Consider the following 19,337-nt stretch of genomic DNA (forward strand, 5'->3'; position numbering starts at 1 on the left):
TTTTTCAGGCTTCTGCTCATTCCAATAGAAGCAGTGCAAGAATCTCTTTCACCTCTGCCAGTGGCTACTGTTAATCCATTAGTCTTTGTCTCCCCCCCCAAGCTAGCAGTTTTCCCGACCCACCTAACACTGCCTCGATAGCATCAGCAAATATTCTTGCACCCTTTCTATTTAAGTGTATCCCATCCCTGTAGAAGCAATCTCTCCTGTTAACAAGTACATTCCAGGCTGAAAAAAATTCTACCCCTTGAGCCTTGCACAATCTTTCCAGGGCCGAATTGATCGACAAGGCTCTCATCATATACTCCCTCCTATCGTGTCTGGGCAGAATTATATAATGAGAGCCTTGTCATTCAATTTGGCCCTGGAAAAATTGTGCAAGGCTCAAGGGGTAGAATTTTTTTCAGCCTGGTCTGTACTTGTTAACAGAAGGGACTGCTTCTACAGGGATGGGATACACTTAAATAGAAAGGGTGCAAGAATATTTCTACTGATATCGAGGCAGTGTTAGGTGGGTCGGAAAACTGCTAGCTTGGAGGGATACAAGGACTAATAGATTAACAGTAGCCACTGGCAGAAATGAAAGTGATTCTTGCACTGCTTCAATTGAAATGAGCAGAAGTCTGAAAAACAAGATGCAGGATATTTCAGAGACTGCTGGGAGTCATTGCAGTACAAGTAAAACCATGGGTTGTGTTAGGGTAGCTAAGAAAAAGAACAGGTGCATGTATACTTGCGTGTACACCAATGCCAAGAGTTTGGTAAATAAATTTGATGAATTTGAGGTATTGCTCAAAGCATCAATGGTGAATATTGTTGGGATATCAGAGACATGATGTCACACAGATATAAGGAATGCAGAACTGGAATTTGGGGAGTACAATGTGCACAGAAAGGATAGACAGGATAGGAAGGGAGGAGGGGTTATGCTATTAGTTAAGAAACACATAAAATCCAAGGAAGTGAAGCCAGTCGACATCGCTGGACGGTGCAGTGTCTAGTCAGTTTGGTGTGACATAAGCATTTGGAGATCAAAATTGAGCGTAGGAGTGTGCTATAGGCCTAATGACTCTGATGAGTATAATAAGAAACTGTACAGGGAAATAGAGTGGGCCAGTAAATCAGAGAGTCTTATAATGGGGGATTTTAATTTCCCAGATATTGACTGGAATTTGTGGGTTAGTCACTCACACACGAGCAAAGCTTTTGTGGATTTATTGGATGATTGTTTTCTACATCAGCATGTTCAGAAGGCAACTAGAGGGAGTAATACTCTTGATTTGATTATCAGTAGTGATTCTTCATGCATTAAGAATTTGCAGATAGAGGAACCACTACGTGGCAGTAATCAGTGTGCTGAAGTGGGATTTACTCAAAGAGATAACTACCATCAGGGGTAAAGGGAAGGGTTTTTGCTTTCGTAAAGGTGACTACGATGGTCTGAGACAGTATTTAAATTCTATACAGTGGGACCAACTGATGATGTTACCAACAGCAAATTCAAAATGGGAAACATTCCAAGAACTTATCTTGGAAGCTACTAGGCTTTACATACCAACTAAGAAATATTGTTCAAGGTTTAGGCTTAAATGGATGTCAGATGAACTAATGAGACATATGGCAGAGAAGAAAAATGCATGGGATACATATATATTAACATGTGAAACAGAAGCCTATGACAGGTATAAGTTGATCTGCAACCAAGTTACAAAGGAGATTAGGCAGGCAAAGGCAGATTATGAGAAATCCTTGGCAAAGGAAGCAAAGAAAAACAGCAAAACGTTCTTTACTTATGTAAACTCTAGAAGGAAGGGGATGAATCAGATTGGTCCACTTGATATCGATGGTTCAACTGTTGATGATCCTGCACAGGTAGCTAACAAACTAAATGAATATTTTGCATCGACATTCACACATGAGGAGTTATTCATCGAGGGGAATGCCAGAGGTGTATTCAACTCTGGCAGTAACTGAGAGTAAAGTGGAGGAGAAATTGTTGAAGATAAACACAAGAAAGGCACCTGGGGTGGATGGGATCTATCCAGTTATATTAAAGGAGGCAGCAAAGGAAGTAAGCAAACCCTTAGCCATAATTATGAGAAATTCCTTCGACTCAGGGGAGGTACCCATACACTGGAGTTGTGCAAATGTGACCCCAATTCACAAAGGAGGATCAAAGGCTAACACAAGTAATTATAGACCTGTGAGTTTAACTTCTGTTCCAGGAAAATTAATGGAGGCACTGGTTAAAGAAGCACTGCAGGATCATCTAGACAAGACTTCGGTTATAGCTCGGACACAGCATGGTTTTGTTAAGGGAAAGTCTTGCCTGACCAATTTGATTGGATACTATGATGCAGTCACAAAAGAACTGGATGCAGGGAATAAATTGATATTATATACTTGGATCTTAGAAAGGCTTTTGATAAACATATTTTGCATCCCATAGGAATAAATGGAGGTATCATGTAAATATTGTAATGTGAAACCAATAACACATTTTTTTTTTTGGTAATTTCTTCCAAGACCTCGGAAGTTGAAATTTTCACTATATAACTAAGCTATTTATCTTACTGAAAGGTCATTTTTATAACAGAAATTGCACTACATTTTCATCATTATCATATGTTCTGTTACAAGCATCAATTTTAAATGCCTTTGTAATATTTTTCTAAAACACATTTCTGGAGGTTCTGGTATTTTTCTAAAACACATTTTATTGACAATAAAACTATTTTCACTTTCCGGTTTATTGGGCTTTTTTTTTAGCCCAATCTATTATAAACAGATAGTAAACTCAATCTTATTGCATTTGCGATAATACCAATAACTGGAATTCTGTGGGTTTTTACGCTACAGTATTATAGTGAAATGAGTTACCTTTCACTGAAATCTTCAATCACATAAAAAACATAAATAAATTTTCAGAATCTTCTCTTCATTCCTATTTACTTATTACCATGTACAAATTGGAGCAGTGTGGCATTGGAGGCAAATTGCTGCTATGGATAAAGGGGTGGTTGAGGGGGAGAAGACAGAGAGTGGTAATCAATGGACACTGCTCATCGTGGACTAATGTTATTAGTGGAGTCCCTCAGGGTTCAGTGTTGGGTCCATTATTGTTTTCTGTATTTATAAATAATATTGATGTTGGTATATCAAGCTTAATGTCGAAGTTTGCAGACGGAGACAAAGGTTGGCATGGTTGTTAAGGACACTACTGACGCTATGCGCTGCAACAGGATCTGGAAAGGTTGAGCAGATGGGCTGAGAGGTGGCAAATGAAGTTTAACATTGACATATGTAAAGTACTACATATGGGAAACAGCAACCCCAGGGCAACGTATCAACTCTGTGGTACTACACTGACAGTGGTAGAGAATGAAAAGGACCTGTGGGTAATTGTGCAGGCAGATATGAAGTTCTCTGAGCAGTGCAGACAGGCTGTTGCGTGTCAATGATATATAGGGATTTTTCTAGCAGGGATAAGGAGGTGATTATTCCCTTGTATAAGGCAATGGTCAGGCCACACCTTGAGTACTGTATACAGGTCTGGAGGCTTCATTTCAAGAAGGATGTAGAGCTGCTGGAATGAGTACAGAGAAGGGCATTCAAGATTAGTGAATGGAACAAAGGGGTGCTCTTACGAAGAAAGGCTTAAGTTTTGCAAATTACAGTGTCTGGAGAGTAGGCACTGGCGAGGTGATCTGATAGAGGTGTATAAAGCCTTGAATGGTTTCAGCATGCTCAATGCTGATGGGATTTTGCCTCTTGCTCAGAATAATCACCCGAGAGGGCATAAATTCAGATTGAGGAAAGACAGATGTAGGATTGATGTGTGGAAATTTGCCTTTAGCCAGCGGGTAGGTTGAACAGAATTCCATCCCTTGTTGTGGAAGTTGATAGCCTAAATAAATTTAAGGCTCAGCTGGACAGGTATTTCGAACAAACGGAGGGATGAAGTTGAAGTGTTTTGGTTTTTTTTTTTTTTTTTGGCTGATGCTGCATAAGCTTGCTTTCTTGCATCATATGCCTCTGCTAATGCTAATATTCTTCAGATTTGTTTGGCCTGTAACACTCCACTGTCATCTTTCCTTTACCAAAAGTTGTCTCACCCTACACAGACCCAACGTCCGCCTGGACTTGAACTGGCTCTGAGAACCATTTAATAGCTTTCAAGCAGCTTTTGATAAAACAGCATTACTCCCCCACTCCTTTGTTCCTCCCTGTCTCCTCTGAGTTCATTGTACTCACTGTAATGAAATTCATCATTACCACCTCTGGATGGCACCATGTTTAGTTATTCATACAATATCACCATTAGTTGATCTTACTAGGAGTTCAAGTTTGCTCATTTTATTTTACAAATCCATTCTATTATCTAGTTAGGCTAAGTTGGGAGAACATCCTCCCCTAAGCTTTGCAGTGTCTTCCTCAAGTATCAAGTTAATCTGCAAGACTAAGTCCATCCCTCCTCTAAATTAGGGGAGGGGGAATGGACTGGGATTTGCTTTTTTTACACTTGCATCTACTTTAAGAGTACAGCCACTCACTGGCTTACGTAAGTTGGAATCTCCCTAAGTGCTTATGCAACACTCGCAACTATGCGTGCTGAATTTGATTGAAGCAAAAAAGAAATGTTCGATGAATGTAAATAGAATTATTTATTCAATTTTTTTTATCTCATGCATAGGAAAAATTACAAAAAGAGAGAGGAGACATGCATAATGTCAGCAAGTTTTACCTTTCGAGCATCATTGCAAGAATTAGCTCTCCAGCTGATAAGCACGCCGCTGCAGAAGTTGAGGACTGTGGAGATTTAGAAGGGATTTTTCCCAACACATCAGAAAATTTCTTTGCAGCTGCAGAATCAGCACTGGTGACTTCACCACATACTTTAATGTTTTGGAAATCAGCACGATGCTCGAACCTATTAAACTACCCATTGCTTGCCACAAACTTGGCTTGAGATTTGCCGTACTTATCCTTAATATCTTCGTAAATACTTCTTCCTTTTGCTTGAATGGCCATTGGACTCGGGTACACTTGCTTCTGAATCTTCCATCGATATTATTAATAGTTTTTCCATCTTCGATATAGCACCTGAACGCTGTTTTGTGATCACTGTTGATCTTAAATGCGTTGATCCTTTAACATGTTCTTTTATACGTGCACTATCCCTTAAAATAGTATTCACTGTTGAAGCAGCAAGACAATTCTGTGCAATAGACAACAAACTTTGTCCTGCTTCATACTTCTTAATTAATCATCTTCATTTCTAAATCAATTTTGTTTCGTTTCCTAGCACTTTTCCTTCACCATTCGTCCCTCCCCCTTCACCATGGTAATAAGTAAATAGGAATGAAGAGAAGATTCTGAAAATTTATTTATGTTTTTTATGTGATTGAAGATTTCAGTGAAAGGTAACTCATTTCACTATAATACTGTAGCGTAAAAACCCACAGAATTCCAGTTATTGGTATTATCGCAAATGCAATAAGATTGAGTTTACTATCTGTTTATAATAGATCGGGCTAAAAAAAAAGCCCAATAAACCGGAAAGTGAAAATAGTTTTATTGTTTTATGGTAGTGACCTCCAGAAATGTGTTTTAGAAAAATATTACAAAGGCATTTAAAATTGATGCTTGTAACAGAACATATGATAATGATGAAAATGTAGTGCAATTTCTGTTATAAAAATGACCTTTCAGTAAGATAAATAGCTTAGTTATATAGTGAAAATTTCAACTTCCGAGGTCTTGGAAGAAATTACCAAAAAAAAAAATGTGTTATTGGTTTCACATTACAATATTTACATGATACCTCCATTTATTCCTATGGGATGCAAAATATGTTTCCACAATTTTTTTAAATTTGCACCAGCTGGCAAAAACTTACGTAAAGTTGAATTTCCGTAAGTCAAGTATTATGTAAGCCAGGGAGTGGCTGTATATACAAATATTCTTAAGGAAGATGCAGGTGTAACTGGTCAGTACCCTTAGTCTGAGTCTTATAAGACTCTTCACTATCTGTCCCCCAATTAGCAGTTTCCTGAGCAATTAAAACTTCCTTTGTGCCATCAGCAAAGACCCTTACTCATCTTTTGTTCAAACGAATTTCATCCTTACAAAATAAATCCAATTTATTAACTACCAAGCTGAGAAAAAACATCTCCCTTGAGGAGAGTCTGCCAGGTCACAAGTTGTTAATCCATAAAGCCTTCATCATATAGTCTCTCCTATCATGGGCAGAATTGCAGACAAAATAACATTTCGATCTCTCACACAGCATTTTCCCAGGATGACCTTATTTTCTTGTTTTTTTTTTTAAGTTCCCAGATATATAACCCTATGCCTTTTAGTCCCCTTAAGAATTGATAACTGCTTAGTAGCAGTTATCAATTCTTAGATATCAATAGTTATCAAGTTTAGAGCCTAAAACACATACCCTGGTTTTGTTAGTCTTGATTACAGAATACATTCCCAGTTTCCCTAACAATTGAATCACCAACTAACAATACCTCACTTGGAACTGCAGTTGATGATCCATTCCTGATGTCCAATCATTCAAGAGCATCCATTATTGCTAGACACTTGTGTAATTGCCTAACACTTAGGTTTGTTACTTTCTAAGTCTTGTCCATTAGTAAGCAAAGTTTTGGCTTAAGGTCATTGCATTCCTTACACCTTAAGCATATGAATGTATTACCATCAGCTAGTGACAGTTCAGCATGCATATGTCAGTTTGTTCTTTTAATGCATCTTTGTATTAAACGTTCCACATTCTGATTTGTAAAAGTTCACAGGTGTTTAAATGTATGCAGTGTATCTTATTTGAGTAAATTATTTCACAGTCAACTTTTGGTGACTTATTTTATTTCACTTCTGTCAGGTTTCTAAATATGACAGTGCATACTTATTTCCTTTTTTACTTAACTGCTAAAAATTCCTGCACTCCCAGCATCTTTAGTTAACTAAGGAGAGAAGAAATATGAAAGTGGAGAGTCCGAGCATAGTGCTCAGACTTTCACCATTTGATCTGCAAGAAGTGTATCTATATGTTTTTTCAGTAATTCTAGTTTGCAGTGCTTGAATTACAATTCTGGTCATTGTTGATAATTTCTCATAATTTTGTAATATCATTTTTAAAAAGAAATGCCATTAAACTTTTTCTGAAGTGTATTTTAAATGTTATCCTTCCTTTACAGCCAACACAGTCAGCAACTGGTAAAAGAGCCAAATCAGATGACAGTATTGCAGTAGTTGACATTCCTAAAGAAGCTGAACTAGGACAAGTATTTTTATTTTTCTATTTCCTTGTATCTGTCTCTCCCCCCTTTGAAAGTGCTGGTGTTTATTTTTTCAGTGAATGAAAGATAGCTTGGTACATATAGTTAAAGCACACTTTATAACGAACTCCCAAGGGAATAAAAAAAATGGTCGACATATCAGTGGCTCATATCAGCCAAAGAACTATGAAAAGTTTTAACATTAAATGTAATTCTACTAATGCAATTAAGAAGAAGAAGAACTCTTTATTGCATACAGAAGGCACATGCCATACACAATATCCTTCATGGCTACAAGCCAGGGGTTTACAGGAGAGACTAATACAATGTAATAAACAAGGATGAGATAGGAGAAATAAAACAATATTATTACTAATTATACAAATTTAGGATTAAACATTGGAGAAAAAAATGACAAATTTACATATGAAAATATATACACAACAGCATGTTATCAAGTTAAATTATTCTCCAGGGAGTAGTCCTTTTACAGTGCTGGAGTCATCTGAGCAGGCGCAGAAAGTTGTAACAATGTAGTGATGGATCCATGGCAGTGATGGACAGGTCCTCAGGAGCATTTTTGTTTTCCTGCGACATAGTCCTGAGAAGGAAGTCGATGGAGTAAGTTCTGCCTATATTTTTTATTTAGTTCCGAAATAATGCCAACCATCGTTTTTACAGCAAAGATGAGTCTTCTCTCATGGATAATGGCAGGAAGACGTCTGATGTTTAGAGCTGCTGCCATGTGGGTGGTCTTTGGTGCAGGGGGAAGCTAAAATTTCCATATGGCCCACTTCAGTAGCCAAAATTCGCCTGCCAAAAATCCGTCTGAGATGCGTTGTGGCAGTTGAGGTCCAGACTTCTGCGCCATAAAATATGACTGGATAGACACAAGTCTTAATATATCTGCGCCCAACAGCCTGGTCATGGACATGCATAAGTTGTTGCTTAAGCATCCACTGGAGTTGACAGAACTTTATTTGCAGGTGGTCTGTGTGGTAGAACACATGCTTCTGGTCAAAAATAACACCCAGATCGGTGTGTTGCTGAACAGCAGAAATCACAGATCCTCTTAGATTGGGTTGCACCATTGTTGGGTTCCGCTTGAGCAAGAAAGTCAACTGTTTTCGACTTCTCGGGATTGATATGAAGGCCAAAACCAGAGAGGAAGGCCTCGAGGTTCTGAATTTTCTATACGATTGAGGTATTTATGTAGTCAGCAGCGTCTCCAGAGTTGTTAGCAGTGAACAGCTTTATATCATCAGTGAAGGAGGTGATAATATAAAATGTATTCTAATTCAGAATAATCTAATCCAGAGGTTCCCAAATGTTTATACCCTGAGCCCCTTAAAATTTTTCATAAATTTCACCTCCCCCAAGTTCCAGAACAAATGCAAATAAACAGATCCACATAAAATTTAGCTATGAATATACATAGTACTTTTATAAATTAATATATACTTCAGTACACTTAATCTCAAAGAAATAAAAAAGTAAAGTACAAATAATACAGTTGAAGCTCTATATAATGACCCTTCAGGGAATGAGAATGAGTCGTTATATTGGAAGGACATATCAATCGTTCATAAAATCAGAAACAAAACAAGTAAACGCTTGAACATTTAATATAATTCTACTAATACAATATAGTATAATCTTATTTATAATATGTACTACAATATTAAACAAGAAAATTATGATTATAAATTTTGCACTGATTTTAAAGTCTAGTAAGGTTTATTAAATTGTAAATTTCAATACTAATCAAGACCTAACAAGAGAATTGTTTCTTACTTTAAAATAATCTGTCAAAACACTGTTTCAATGGTAGAGTATGTTTTTAAAGAGAATTATAAAGGTGCACGATAGCAATTATTTCACTTTTGCAGTTAGGCTGTGCTTGAAAAAATTGATATACAAGTTCTAGTCCTTGGTGAGTATCTTTCACTGAAACTTCTTTTTCAACCACAGTAGTTCTTCATCTTCAGTACAAATTTCAGAAGATTCCATTATGTCTGCAATGAGTTCCTCTTCATTCGTGCATATCCTGAAGCATTCAATGTCCACATCCACTTCTGCGTAATCTTTGAAACTTAAGTTTTCCTCTAAGTTTAGGTGATGACACACTTACTAAAATATTTGTTCCTTATTATTTGACTACTCTTTGCAGTTAATAGAGGAAGAATATGCAAAACTTCACACGTTGCATTATTCAGGGCAGTAAATCCAGCATGTTTGAAGCAGTTGGCAATCACTTTTTCATCAACTTGATCCCATGCTGTGAAACACACTGCCTGCAGGATGTTGATTTCGCATTGAATTTTACTTTCAAGGCATAGCACAATTTTGTTTAATAGCATTTTTTGGTAGTTTTCCTTAAAACGCTGGATTACACCTTGATCAAGTGGCTCTAGAACTGATGTAATATTTGGTGGTGTGTAGGTACTCGACAGTGATTGCACATAGGTCATTTACTTGACAGGGGTGCAGTTATCCACAAATAGCAAAATTTTTCAGTTCTCACTCACCCTGCGATCTAAGTCTCTGATCCATTCTTCATAGATTTGTGATGTCATCCATGCCTCTTGGTTTGCTCGAGACAATCGGTGATGTCTTCAAACCTTTAAAGCATAGAGGCTTCTGGGCTTTCCCAATGATTAAAAGAGGAAGCTTCTCTGTGCCAGACATGCTTGTTGCTAGGAGAATGGTAATCTGTTTTTTGGCCTTTTTTCTGCTACTAAATTTCTCTCTCCTTTAAATGTAAGTGTTTTATCCAGTGACAATTTAAAAAAAAAAAAAAAAAAGTCCAGTTTCATTAGCATTGAAGATTTCATTGTTATATGTCAGCAAAACATTTTTTAAATGATTTCCTTCCATTCCTTTGTAGCGTCAATGTTCAAGGCTGCACTTTTTTGAAAGATAGGCCAGGATGAGTCTTAAATTTCTGGAACTATTCATCTGAACTTTTAAATCCTTCAATATCCATTTGATGCACAAATGATTTAGCCTTAGCTTTTCAAAGATTATTGTCTACAGGAAAATTTTTTGCACGCATCATCATTAGCCATTCCAAAAGCACCTTTTCTAGATCTGGATACTTCGCCTTGTGACCCAGTGCAGCAGATTTCTCTAAATTTTCAATCTTTTCCAATCTTTCAAAATCGCAAACAGAGTACTATTAGGAATGCTGAACTGTTTAGCAATGTCAGTCTTAGCATGCGCACTGTTATCTACAGCTTGAAAAATCCTAATTTTATCTGCGATTGGCAAAGCTATTCGCTTTCTTGGAGCCATACCAATAAACATACACTTTAACAAATCAAATGAACTTCTAGCTGAAGTTCATTTCATTACCACACTGTGAGAAAAGAGCATGGAAAATCTTAACAAATGATCTCTCATGGTCAGGCTGCAAGCTCATCAATTTATTCAATATATTTGAAGCGTTCTGTCATTTTTAAATGCAGATATTGTAATAAAAACATAAAAATACAAATAAAGAGGCAGAAATAGAGAAATCCTTTTATTTTCAATGTAGTTATACTGAATATAAAGTAGTAGCATTAGGTTAATGACAAATTGGCCGGGATCAACCACATAGGATGTTATTACATATTGGGTCATTATAAAGAGCTTCAACTATATAAATAAATAGAAGCTTCATACCTGGATTAGTGGGATGGTTTGACCATATTTTGTTAAAGTGCTTTGTGAAAACAAGTGTCCCCCCCAAATAACTAAATAACTAAGTGTGCCCTCCCCTGGCTGGACATGCCCCACACTTTGGGAGCCTCTCTACTACAGTATTAAACAAGAGAATAAAGATTGTATATTTTGCATGACATAGTAAAGTTAATTTGTAAATTACATATGTGTGGTAATTATTGTATACAATAGTACATATGTACAGTATCTATTTAAGTAAAATTAAATGCATCATATCTTTAAGGTATAATAATCTCTAATGCATTAGGGCTTAAAGCCTCAAGCTGCGAAACAGATTAGACTATGTGTATTTTAGACTATGTGTACAATTGCATCATTTATACACAGCTAAATATATTAGCAAATTTGCAATAGTGGCATCGTTTAAGTTACATCTCATATTGTGAATACCTTCACAACAAATTGCCATGACATTGCACTACTTCGGTGGCGCCTCCGTAGCCAGGTGGGAAGGAGCAGCAGTGCATAGCACACTCTTCTTGATTAGACCGGGGTTCGAGCCCGTCACCACCGAATACGGAGGATGTGGAAAGGTCAGGGAATGACCACCGCATATTCCAGGAGCAATATGGCCTTAGTTGCTAATGCTCCTAAAAAAAACCAAATAACAACAAATAAATAAATAACAGCACTACTTCGAATAAGTAACGCTTCACCCAAAGGAGAAGACTGTTGTTACTTATTCTCAGTGGATACCACTACCCAGATGGCACCGTTTCAGGGCTATTTGGCCCTTCTTCGGTGGGTGGGTAGGTACCCAAGTGATGTAATGATGGCAAAACAGTTGTGAAGTATATCTTCACAATATGAGAGATGCCTGATGGCGTACGATATAAGTTAAGACTCTAATGCATTAGGGCTTAAAGCGTCAAGCTGCGAAAGAGTTTAGACAATGTGTATTTTAGTGCAATTGCATCATTTATACACAGCTAAATATATCCGTTACTTATTCAAAGTAGTGCAATGCCATGGCAACTCGTCGTGAAGGTATTCACAATGTGAGATGTAACTTAAACGATGCCGCTATTGCAAATTTGCTAATATATTTAGCTGTGTATAAATGATGCAATTGCACTAAAATACACATGGTATAATAATCTATATAATATTGGTGTAAACACACCATAGACAACTCTCAAACACATTAGTAGTGTGAAGGGCATCATTTTATCTGTATCTTATATTGTGCTCTTCCTGCACAATGAGTTGCCATGTATTGCGCTACCTCGAATAAGTAACACTTCACTAAAAGAGGACTATTGTTACTTATTCTCAGTGGCCACCACCACCCAGACGTCACCATTTCAAGGCTTGTTTGTATATGTGTGGAATAATAACTACTATCCACTTGTCCGTATTAGACTTAGAAAAACAAAAAAGTAGAGGGAAAGTTATAGTAGGAGTGGAAGAAGAAAAGAAACAGTGTAAAAGAATGAAAGGAACAGTAACTCCTTCAACTCGCACCACTCAAAAATTCATAAATTCCTTGAATAGGCAACGCTTCCCCAGTAGAGAAGACTGTTGTTACCTATTCTCGGAAACTGTGAATATCAGGCTCCCCCTGGTGACCGTTTCAAGGCTTGTTGGTCTTTCATCGATTGGTGGGCAGGTACCCTGGTGTTGCAGACATGACAATCTGGTGTGAGGATAATCCTACTATATGAGAGATGCCAGAAGGTGTACGTGATAATATTTTTTTTATTTCTTTTTTTTTTATTTTGTTGGGAGAGTTCTTATTTTTATAATTTCTCAATGAGGTTTTGCGCGAGTTAGATAATGATACACCTTTAGTTTGGGATTCCTTATGCCTTTCTGGAACTTTCTGTTTATCAAAAAAAAGGTGATCCATCACGCAGACTAGAAAAAGCTGAAAATGCTTTTTCTTTATCTTTCACAATTTCCTCCTCTAAGTCTCAATATACCATAGTTAGACACCATAGTTACAGCTCTTGTTACTTATTCTCTCTAGGTAGTGGTGCCCAATCCAGTAACAATAGTCTTCTCTTTTAGTGAAGCGTTACTTATTCGAGGTAGTGCAATACATGACAACTCGTGAAGGAAGAGCACAATATGAGATATAGATAAAATCAATGCCCATCACACTACTAATGTAGTTTTTTGTTTAAGAGTTGTCTATGGTGTGTTTTACACCAGAATTATGTAGATTATTATACTCTTAAGGATATGATGCCTTGTTGCATTTAATTTTACTTAAATATTATTATGTACACCTTCTGACATCTCTCATATTGTGTGATTATCTTCGCAACTGGATTGTCATGTCTGCAATACCAGGGTACCTGCCCACCCACTGATGAAAGGCAAACAAACCTTGAAACGGTCACCAGGGGTAGCATGATAGTCACGGAGTTTCCGAGAATAGATAACAACTGTCTTCTCTACTGGGGAAGCGTTGCCTATTCGAGGAATTTATGAGTTTTTGAGTGGTGCAAGTTGAAGGAGTTACTGTCCCTTTCATTCTTCTACACCTTTCTTTTCTTCTTCCACTCCTACTATAACTTTCCCTCTACCTTTTCCTTTTCCAAGTCTAATAGGGACAAGTGGATAGTAGAGTTATTATCCCACACATATACAAACAAGCCTTGAAACGGTGCTGTCTGGGTGGTGGTGGTGGTGCCACTGAGAATAAGTAATAGCATAACATTAGCATTAGTAGAGGGTGTATGATGCAAGAAAGCAAGCTTATGCAGCATCAGCCCAAAAAAAAAAAAAAAAAAAAAAAACTTCCCCTTCAAATAAATTCAATAAACTTCCACTAAATAAATTTAAGGCTCAGCTGGACAGGTATTTCGTTCGAAATACCTGTCCAGCTGAGCCTTAAATTTACTTAGGTTATCAACTTCTACAACAAAAGGTGGAAGCCTGTTCCACCAACCTTCTGGCATCTATCCTACATCTGTCTTTACTCAGTTTGAATTTCCTCTTGTTCAATTCTGAGCAAGAGGAAGAATCCCATCAGCATTGAGCATGCTCAAACCATTCAAAACTTTATGCACCTCAATCAGATCACCTCGCAGGTGTCTACTCTCCAAACACTGTAATTTGCAGAACTTAAGCCTTTCTTCATGAGAACAACCCTTTGTTCAATTCACTAATCTTGTTGCCCTTCTCTGTACTCATTCCAACAGCTCCACATCCATCTTGAAATGAGGCCTACAGACCTGTATACAGTACCATTGCCTTATACGAGGGGATAATCACCTCCTTATCCCTGCTAGAAAAATTCCTGTATATCATTGACAAGACACAATGAGCTACTCTTGCAGACCGTGTGCACTGCTCAGGAAACTTCATATCTGCCTGCACAATTACCCCCAGGTCCTTTTCGTTCTCTACCACTGTCAATGTAGTACCACAGAGTTGATATGTTACTTTGGGGTTACTGCTTCCCATATGTAGTACTTTACATTTGTTAATGTTAAACTTCATTTGCCATCTCTCAGCCCATCTACTCAACTTTCCTAGATCCTGTTGCAGCAGCGTACTGTCATTAGTGTCCTTAACAATCCTGCCAACCTTTGTCTCGTCTGCAAACTTGGACATTAAGCTTGATATACCATCATCAATATCATTTATAAATACAGAAAACAACAATGAACCCAACACCGAACCCTGAGGTACTCCACTAATAACATTAGTGGAGTACCTAGAGAAATTGTTGCCATCATTGCCTCAACAATTTCTCCTCCACTTTACTCTCAGTTATTACAAGATTATCTAGCTTACTGCCAGAGTTGAATACACCTCTGGCATTCCCCTCCCTGAATAACTCCTCATGTGTGAATGTAGATACAAAATACTCATTTAGTTTGTTAGCCACCTGAGCAGGATCATCAACAGTTGAACCATCAAAATCCAATGGACCAATCTGATTTATCCCTTTCCTTCTAGAGTTTACATAGGTAAAGAACTCTTTGCTGTTTTTCTTTGCATCCTTTGCTAAAAGATTTCTCATAATCTGCCTTTGCCTGCCTAATCTCCTGTGTGACTTGGTTACAGACCAGCTTATATCTATCATAGGCCTCCATGTCACCCATTAATTTATATGTATTCCATGCATTTTTCTTCTCTGCCACATGTCTCATTAGTTCGTCTGACTTCCATTTAGGCCTAAACCTTGAACAATATTTCTTAGTTGGTATGTAAAGCCCAGTAGCTTCCAAGATAAATTCTTTGAATGCTTCCCATTTTGAATTTGCTGTTGGTAACATCATCAGTTGATCCCACCGTATAAGATTTAAATACTGTCTCAGACCATTGTAGTCGCCTTCACGAAAGCTAAAACCCTTCCCTTTACCCCCGATGGTAGTTACCTTGAGTAAATCCCACTTCAGCACACTGTGATCACTGTCACCTAGTGGTTTCTTTATCTGCAGATTCTTAATGCATGAAGAATCACTACTGATAATCAGATTAAGAGTATTACTCAATCTAGTTGCCTCCGGAACATGCTGATGTAGAAAACAATCGTCCAATAAATCCACAAAAGCCTTGCTAGTGTGTGAGTGACCAACCCACAAATTCCAGTCAATATCTGGGAAATTAAAATCCCCCATTATAAAACTCTCTGATTTACTACCCCACTATTTCCCTGTACAGTTTCTTATTATACTGATCAGAGTTGCTAGGCCTATAACACACTCCTACTCACTATGTATATGTAAACACACTATGTATAAGTATAGTGCGAAAGCATCAGTAATACATAGCCAAATCTGAATTAACAGAATATTAGCAAAACGGCATCGTTTTAAGTTTTATCTCATATCGTGAATACCTTCACAACGAGGTCCCATGATATTGCACTACTTCGAATAAGTAACGCTTCACCTGAGGAGAAGTGTTCTCCTCAGGTGAAGCGTTACTTATTCGAAGTAGTGCAATATCATGGCAACTCGTGAAGGTATTCACAATATAAGATAAAATAAAATGTATTATTGATGCTTTTGCCCTATACTTATACATAGTCTAGACTTTTCCATAGCTTGAGGCTTCAGCCCCAAATGCTTTATAGTCTAAACACATCATACACCATAAGGCATCCTTCACCTGAGGAGAAGTGTTCTCCTCAGGTGAAGCGTTACTTATTCGAAGTAGTGCAATATCATGGCAACTCGTGAAGGTATTCACAATATAAGATAAAATAAAATGTATTATTGATGCTTTTGCCCTATACTTATACATAGTCTAGACTTTTCCATAGCTTGAGGCTTTAGTCTAGACTTTTCCATAGCTTGAGGCTTCAGCCCCAAATGCTTTATAGTCTAAACACATCATACACCATAAGGCATCACTCAGGTACCTACCCACCCACCGAAGAAAGGCCAAATAGCACTGAAACGGTGCCATCTGGGGGGCCAGATGGCCACTGAGTTTCCTCGAATAGGCAACAACAGTCTTCTCTACTGGGGAAGCGTTGCCTATTCGCGGAATATATGAGCTTTGAGAGTGTGAGTTGAAGGAGCACTGTCCCTTCTTCCTTCTACAGGAGCACTGTCCCCTTCTTCCTTCTACAGCATTTCCTTCCTCTACCTCTCCGATTATCACTTTCCTACATCTTTATCTCTTTTCTAAGTCTAATAGGGATAGTATGTGGATAACCGAGAACTGTATCCCATACCATATTTCAAAACGGTGCCGTCTGGGTGGTGGTATCCATCTGAGAATAAGTAACATTAGTCTTCTCCTCAGGTAGTAGTAGTAGTAGTAGTGGCATGTGATGCAAGAAAGCAAGTGTATAAGCTTATGCAGCATCAGCCAAAAAAAAAAAAAAAATCACACCATTCCCTCCAAAGGCCTGTCCAATTCCTCCTTAAATTTATTCAACCTATCAACTTCCACGACAGATGGAAGTTTGTTCCAGCAATTAACCACTCGCTGGCTAAAGCCAAATTTCCTCACATGTATTCTACATCTGTCCTTTCTTAATTTGAATTCATTCAAATTAAGGCTTCCATAGGTTCGTAATCTGAACAAGTGGAAGGATCCCATCAGAATTCAGCGTGCTCAACCCATTCAAGGCCTTATACACCTCAATCAGATCACCGCGTGTTACTTATTCGAAGTAGTGCAATGTCATGGCAACTCGTGAAGGTATTCACAATATGAGATATAACTTAAAACGATGCCGTTTTGCTAACATTCTGTTAATTCAGATTTGGCTATGTATTATTGATGCTTTTGCGCTAGACTTTTCCATAACTTAAGACTTCAGCCCTAAATACTTTATAGTCCACACTCCTACTCTCAACTGCCAATTAGTAGTTCCTTTACCTGGATATTCCTAATGGATTAAAGGTCACTGGTGATAATCAGATCACATGTATTGCTTTGGTCCCTCCGTAGCCGGGTGGGCAGGAGCAGCAGTGCGTAGCGCACGCTTCTTGATTAGACCGGGGTTCGAGCCCGTGACCACCAAATACGGAGGATGCGGAAAGGTCAGGGAATAACCACCATATATCCCCGGAGCAATATGGCCTTAGTTGCTAATGCTCCAAAAAACCAAAATAATAATAACAACGTATTGCTTTCTTTCATTGCCTGTCTGAAATGCTGGTGTAGAACAGTTATCCAATAAATGCACAGGTCTTGCTAGTCTGTGAGTGACCAACCAACAAGTTCCAGTCAATATCTGGAAAGTTAAAATCCCCTTTATGAAACATTCTGATTTATTGGACCACTCTATTGTCAGCACAGTTGTTTTTTATACCTATCACAGGCCTATAATTTTGCTTTCCCAGTTCTTCTATCAGACCAAACTGAGTCAGCATTGCACTGGCCACTCAAGTCCATTGGATGCACTGCCTTAGAATTTGTTTCTTAACTGAGAACATATCCTCTACTTCCTGTCCAATCTGCCCTTTCTGTAGACACTACTCCCCATGTTCTAATTCTTGAACCCCTTATGTCTGAGATGACACCATATCTCCTATATCAGCATTTGATGATTTCATTATTACTTAAAATTCAAATTTATTTACTAATCTCCTATTGTGTATATGCAGTTAACCTGCTGTTTTTACTCTAGGTAACCCTAACACAGCTCAGCTCATCTATATTCTTGTTTCATGCGGGCCCCAACATCTTGAAATCCCTGCTTTTCACGCTGCTGTTAGTCTGTGCATCCCCCTCCCCTTCTAGCAATTATCCAACTCGCCTTACACTGTCTCCATAGTGTCAACAAGTTTTCTTACACCCATTCTATTTAAATGTATCTCATTCCTGTAAAAACAATCTTTCCAAGGCCAAGTTGATTGACAAGACTCTCATTGTACTCCCTCCTATCATGTGTAGTCAGAATTGCAGATACTTTCAATTTTAATCCTCACTTGTGACTTTTTCTCAACATTTCCCAATACTCGTTAATTAAATCCTCAGATCTCCTACTCTTAACATCATTAGTATCAATGTATATAACAGTATCACCTTTTTTCCCCTCAAAAGATGATAGTTGCTCTAATGTCATCAACTTGAACCCCTGGCAGACATACCCTGGTCCTGTTCGACCTGGCCTTTTTGCACAATATATTTTGCTTTTCCCTGAAATTGAGTCACCAACCATAACTACTTCCTCTTGGACCAAGGATCCAATGTGCAAATGATTTGGCCTTAATTTTTAAAATATTTTTGTTTAAGGGAACATTGTATTCAAGCATCATCCTTAGCCATTTCAAAAGTACCTTTTCAAGGTCTGAATACTTTGCTTTTATTCTCTGATCCTTGGAGGTGTGATTTATGATTATGTGCAGTAGACTTCTGTTATTTTACCCAATGTTTATATATACTCAGTACAGGTCTAGCTTAGAATCCCGACAGTATCTATAAAAATTGTAAAAATATATGAATATAATTCTATATATTTATTAGTTTTTTAGTAAGTAAAAATTTACCTTATTAGATTTAATTTTGTATAGAAAGAATATAAAAAATAAAAATTTTAATGACAAGTACCTCTTTCAATTTGAAGATCATGTTTTCTGTTACAAAAACAAATAAAAACGACTTAATTAATTTTACTTTATTATATTGCATTTAATTGGTAATTTTTCAAGTCAAATTTTGGTATTTGTATAAGACTTTTGAGCAATAATTATAGTTATAGCATTGAAATGCTAAAGACAAAAAAAACTTGAAATAAGAATACTTTCAGAATATGAAAATTTAGAGTAATGTATTTTGGCAGCTGTGTAACGTTTGTCATTAATATCATTAGCATAACTAAAACTGTAATTATCAGGTATTTATTTATTTATTTGTAATTAGCTGTACCTTCATGAATTTCTTAGACCAGTACATTAGGCA

General features: G+C 37.4%; 1 protein-coding gene across 1 annotated transcript in view; it reads left to right on the plus strand.

Annotated features, from left to right (window-relative positions):
• Nucleotides 1–19,337, plus strand: part of Irbp (Inverted repeat-binding protein) — a 146,233-nt gene that overhangs the window by 125,545 nt on the left and 1,351 nt on the right. Inside the window, exon 15 of the mRNA XM_090382586.1 lies at nucleotides 7,209–7,295. Within this exon, the coding sequence (XP_090238712.1) occupies nucleotides 7,209–7,295 (87 nt within the window). The remainder of the gene's footprint in view (nucleotides 1–7,208; nucleotides 7,296–19,337) is intronic.

This window comes from Mastigoproctus giganteus, chromosome 10, assembly GCF_048544385.1.
Source record: "Mastigoproctus giganteus isolate SK-2022 chromosome 10, ASM4854438v1, whole genome shotgun sequence".
Taxonomy (NCBI): Eukaryota; Metazoa; Arthropoda; class Arachnida; order Uropygi; family Thelyphonidae; genus Mastigoproctus; species Mastigoproctus giganteus.